The 5,269-nt window shown below is 43.8% G+C and overlaps 1 protein-coding gene across 1 annotated transcript; it reads right to left on the minus strand.

Annotated features, from left to right (window-relative positions):
- Positions 1-1,113: 1,113 nt before the first annotated feature.
- LOC125536458 (O-fucosyltransferase 36-like) lies at positions 1,114-5,051 on the minus strand. The gene is made up of 3 exons (XM_048699685.1): positions 3,719-5,051; positions 1,675-1,924; positions 1,114-1,583 (listed from the first exon to the last, which is right to left on the minus strand). The coding sequence occupies exons 1-3, from the start codon at positions 4,975-4,977 to the stop codon at positions 1,407-1,409; spliced, it is 1,686 nt and encodes a 561-aa protein (XP_048555642.1). The 5' UTR covers positions 4,978-5,051; the 3' UTR covers positions 1,114-1,406.
- Between the last annotated feature and the right edge of the window lie 218 nt (positions 5,052-5,269).

The raw sequence follows: 5,269 nt of genomic DNA on the forward strand, positions 1-5,269 counted from the left end.
TAATGACGCGCTTTGCGTCAAATTGGTCACCGAAATCACTTGTAAGGGGTACCCTTTACAAAGGTCACTCGCACCCTCTCTGGTGGTGACAACTGGTGCACATGTGCACCACTTTTCGCAACCTGATAGTTTTGTCCTTTTCTCGAAGATTCGTTTTTCCAAAACATTTTATCTTTTAAACCGTGCGTCCAAATCATGAACCGTTTTTAGCGTTGGATTTTTCATGTCAAGAGCTTCGAAATTAAATCCCATGTTAATAGGTTTCGATGATTTTTTACAAAAACCAGAAATCAGAGAAAAAATGGAAACTGGAAAAAACCAAAACTTAAGAAACTAAAAACTGAATAAAGAAAAACCACCGGAAAAAAAGGAACCTAGAAGTAAAGTTGTGGTTTTCACATTTTTGGGGAAGCACAACTGTGTTCTTTCCCATTTCCATTCTCATGTAAGCACACTCTGTGCTTTTCCCTTTTCGAGAGGCACGGGTTGTGCTTTCTCATGGAAGCACATTTTTTCTTCAAAACCTAGGAAACCAAGCAAAAGCCGAAAGAACAAAAAAAACTGTGAATACTACGAAAATGTTTTGTGAATATTCTTTTTGAACCGTGAACATTATTTTTAAAATTTAAATATTTTGAAACGCACCATTTTATCAAATATTTTAGTTTTTAGTTTTTTAAATATTTTTAATGAAAAGGGATCACTTTTTTAAGCTGTGACTATTTTTATGGGAATTTTTTTAAATGACAAAACTTCTCAAAAAATTACGAACAATTTTTTTAAAGGGCAAAAACCTGAAAATGAAAAAAAATGAAGAAAAGAACTGAAAAAGAAAACTGGTAAAGAAACTAAAAAATAAAAAAAAACTGGACCGGAACCTTCTAGAGGGTTCCTAAAACCAGAAAACGGATCCAATATCAGCTTATTGGAATTTATTGGGCCAGCCCATTTCTCCTGTAAGATTGTCTGACCTTCTTCTTAGGACCTGAGGCGCGGTTCCTGCGGTTTGCCCGGGCACAAATGGTGTGAAGCCGTAGCTCGAGGCAACCCATGTAAACTTTGTCACCTCATATTGCACGCTGTGATGCTAGTATGTATTTCATGGAAACAGAGTGCAGAAAGAAAACTAAATTCAATTCCAAGCAGTAGTACAGAGAATGGGCATTTCACTTGCCACACATGGTTAATAAAACACTGCACAACCCGAAGGCCCCCTTTGTATTCTCTAACCGTGTAAGAATAACGAACGCCGCCCGGACAAATCGGTGGACGACGCTGATACAGAAGACATCACCAACTCTTTTACACTTAGTTGTACACGCCAATTTACAGGATATATGTATATCACCAGCACGTCAAGGGAAAAAGAATGCCGCTATGAATCTCTCTACCATGGTACTACTTTCTCACTCTAGCTCCGCTATGTAGTTGGGTAGCTCACCCTGGCAGAGGTACTCGTCACAGTAGGACATCGATCCCCAGCCCCTCCGTAGCCGGAAGATATCCTCTGTGAAGGTGGAGCCTGATGACCCTATGAAAACGTTTGACAAAGCGCAGATTGTCTTGTCGAGCATGGCCTCGACCTGCATAAGCAATCGACACGGTTTGCTAACTGAACCATTGTCTCAATACGAGAACCAAGAGAAAAGAAAGTGGATGGGAATTGATATATACCTGATCATCTCCACCCATGTGTTTTCTGTACAACAAGGCATCCCATTTCTCCGAACCTTCATGCTCTGGTCTTCTCACAAGAGGTACTTGCCGGTCATTGAAAACAACCAACGACTGCAGAAGATTCGTCTCGCTCCCAGCAGCATCAGTCGACAGATATATTACTGGGGCATTAGCTTTCTCAATGACCCGCAAGATGCATCCTGCTGCCTGAGGGATGGGAAAGAAGCAGCTCTCTTTCTTCACATTACTGCACAAAGACAAAAATATATATCAATTAATGCCACACAGGAAAAGATAATTGCAAATTACAATAATATTTGTGTGTGATGAACCGAAAGTCTCGGCAGATTTTCCATGCAATGAGCTGTTTTCTCATCAATAATCCCCAAAGAACCTCAAACATATGGTGCATACAGGTGCCATAACTACAATGACAAAATGCAAGGAGTAATTCACACAAGTATGTGGTAGATTTTGTGTCAATCCAAGCTCTAACCAAGTGTCAGCTTTATATATATGATTTCTTTGTAGTAAAAAAAAAAAGGGCAGCCCGGTGCATGTAGCTCCCGCTTGCGTAGGTTCCGGGGAAGGGTCCGGCCACTTTGGGTCTATAATACGCAGCCTTTCCCTACATTTCTGTAAGAGGCTGTTTCCAGGACTTGAACCCATGACCTCATGACCACAAGGAAGCAGCTTTACCACTGCGCCAAGGACAGGAGCACTATTTCTTTGTAGTCATAGAGTAGGTACTAATTTCTTACAGCTTGTAACCTTCAAGCACAGGAGCACTATTGCTATAGCACAAACTCAAAGAACCTAATGATGTGTTAGCATGAACTGAAAGCAGATAATAACTGTCTCGTCACAATCAAACATCATGCTTCTTTGGCATATATATCCGTGGATATATCCAAGATGGAAAAGCAAAAAATAGAGTTCACCTAAATATTTCTCTGAAATGCTGTGACATGGTGAAACAATGAGCCAAAGATAACGGTGTTCAGTTAACAAGTGAGATCACGGAACTCACATGGTCAGCCAAATAGATAGAAACAATTTATTATACTAGCAGGAACTGTTGACAAGGAAACTCATAATGCATACTATCAGGAACTGTTGACAAGGAAACTCATAATGCATTGCTCATCTCTGTAGGATTTTCTTTGGACACAGCTGTACTAAAATATCGAATAGTAAATTACAATTAAGTTTATGTTTTAACAAAAATAATTTTGTTTAACTGCTATAGAAAATTACCCCAACCTGCGAGGTGCTGACTGGTGGTAAGTATTGAGCACTTAGCAGAAGTGTATTATTGATGTATCAGGATGATAATGGGTTTGACATATGCTAACCAAATATGACCCACAATGTGAGGAACCAAGACCAAGAGCAGCAACCAGCTCAAAGTTGGTCATGAAGTTATCAAGTTAAACCATTTAGCTGAGCCTGACAAGTTAATTAAAACAAAAGGCAGAGCGCTCGTGAACTTTGGTGCACCCTCAGTAAGGTCTCAGGAACTAAAGTAAAAATAACTCTTCAGAAATAACTTTGACCAGTAGAAGAGAAACTATAGGCTATCTACACGAAGCTTACTCTATCATAAGAAAGATATGGTTAATTTATAGTATTAGCAGACACTTCATTAAAAGCCCCATCAAGACCGCCTATAGTAAATTTGGTCAGCTGTGTAGTAGTCAGACTTTGCCTTATACAAATTTAACTGCCTAGATCTAAATGAAGAGCCATTCTTTATCAAAATAAGTGGCTGGTGTTGTGGACGAATTATCTAAGCAGACAAGTTTCATTTTCCAAAATTGCAATGTCCAAAGCAACATCAACCAAGCAATGACTAAAAGAGGATAATGTATGAGCAACCCGGTCCAATTATAACAGAGATAAGCCAACTACTACTAGAGCCTAGAAACAAAATGCAGCCCTGTCAGCACGTTGGATCACAAGTTCCACAAACAACCTTAATACATGCATGTTGCTAAATATTGAGGTGATTGCTTACTAATTAACTGATATGATATCTTACCAGAACTTAAGAAAGCCATGTCGACGGAAATGCAAAGCAATGTAGTTTCCACCCAAGAAAGTCTGCACAAATCGCTGTGCGGTAAGCATTATGAGCCTACTTGGTTGGATCAAAGTCTTGCATTTGTGAGCCAATGGACCACCAGGCTGCATAATCCACTCTTCCTCAGCATCAGCATAGAACAACTCACCGACTGCAAGCACCTCTGCGTCTGTCGTGAACTTTGCCGTGATATCTGCTACATATCTCTTCTTTGGCACTTTCAGTTTTGCATCCTCTGGCCAAGCAGCCTCAATTTTCCCCATTGAAATCCCCACTGCCTTCAACTTCTTAATATGCTCCTCATCCATGTAACACGGGGGCGACGCCACGTAACATATAAATTGATCGATGCTCACTTTCTTCCTTTTATCCACAAATTCCTCATAAGTAATCACAACCTTCCTTCCAATACAATCATTAATGTGGTTGATGTCAAGCACCTTGTCGTACTGATAATCCACCTTCTGGCTGGGAACCACCAAGATCCGGCCCAGAAGTGCCGCAAAGAACATGTGCTTCTCCAAGCAAATCAAGTGGTTCGACATTTGCCCAGAGAGACAGATGGCGAACAGGTACCGATTCTTCTTGGGATTCCACTCTATCGTCCGCCGGTTGTACGGCAATTCCCTCCTCCTGCACCCGGGACCTGGCAGATCAAGATCCAAAGCATCCTCCGTAGCATTGCCGGTCCCGGAGTGGTGCGTTGAGAGGAGCGACTCCTGGATCTCGCGGTTGATCTTGATCTGGCTGAGGAGCGCAGCCTGGAGATCAGACAGCGAGACAGGGGCGGCGGTAGAGCTGTTGGTGGGCTCAGGGGCGGCAGTGCGGTTGAAGAGGCTGAGGAGGCCGGAGCGCTGGGAGCGGAGGAGGTAGAGGGCGTGGAGCTCGGCCTCGCGCATGCGGGAGGAGGCAAGGTCGGCGGCGGGCGAGGCGGAGGGTAGCCGGATGGAGGCGGGGAGAGACGAGGCGCCGCCGAGGGAGAAGAAGAGGATGATGAAGAGGACGGGTAGACAAACGCAGATGAGGAGGTACCGGCGGGACCAGAGGGCGCGGCCGAGGGATGTGGCCGAGGAGGGAAGCGCAGGGCGGAAGCCGGAGATGGAGATGCCGAATGAGGCCCGGGAACGGGAGGATGGGGAAGGGGGCTTTGTGTGGTTCTGGGGGACGAGGGTCTCGAGGTCGTCGTCCTCGTCGGAGACGGAGGGTTCGCGGTCCATGGCGGCGGAGGATAGGGGAAGTGTCGGTGTGGGGTGGGAGTGGCGGGGCGGGAGGGTGGAGTGATGTTGGGGGGAAGAAGGGTGGGAAAGATGGAGGGTAGATGACGGTGACCGTCGAACGGTGGGGATGACTGTCGTCTACCTTCGGGTAGTAGGCAAGCTGATGACAGATGGATAGAGCAAGTCCAACCGACTCTTCTTAACCCAAAAATGCCAATGATTACAGAGTAAAAAATATAATTTCATATTTTTTTTTGACATCTAAGGTCATATCCTTCTTTTTTAAAGTCGG

The sequence above is a fragment of the Triticum urartu genome, chromosome 2, assembly GCF_003073215.2.
Source record: "Triticum urartu cultivar G1812 chromosome 2, Tu2.1, whole genome shotgun sequence".
Classification (NCBI taxonomy): Eukaryota; Viridiplantae; Streptophyta; class Magnoliopsida; order Poales; family Poaceae; genus Triticum; species Triticum urartu.

Excerpts from the sequence above, each read along its gene's own strand:
- LOC125536458 (XM_048699685.1), bottom strand. The coding sequence starts at position 4,977 with ATGGACCGCGAACCCTCCGTCTCCGACGAGGACGACGACCTCGAGACC. Across the intron at positions 1,925-3,718 it reads CATGGCTTTCTTAAGTTCTG|TAATGTGAAGAAAGAGAGCT; the intron begins GTAAGATATCAT and ends GTCTTTGTGCAG. Across the intron at positions 1,584-1,674 it reads ACATGGGTGGAGATGATCAG|GTCGAGGCCATGCTCGACAA; the intron begins GTATATATCAAT and ends TTGCTTATGCAG.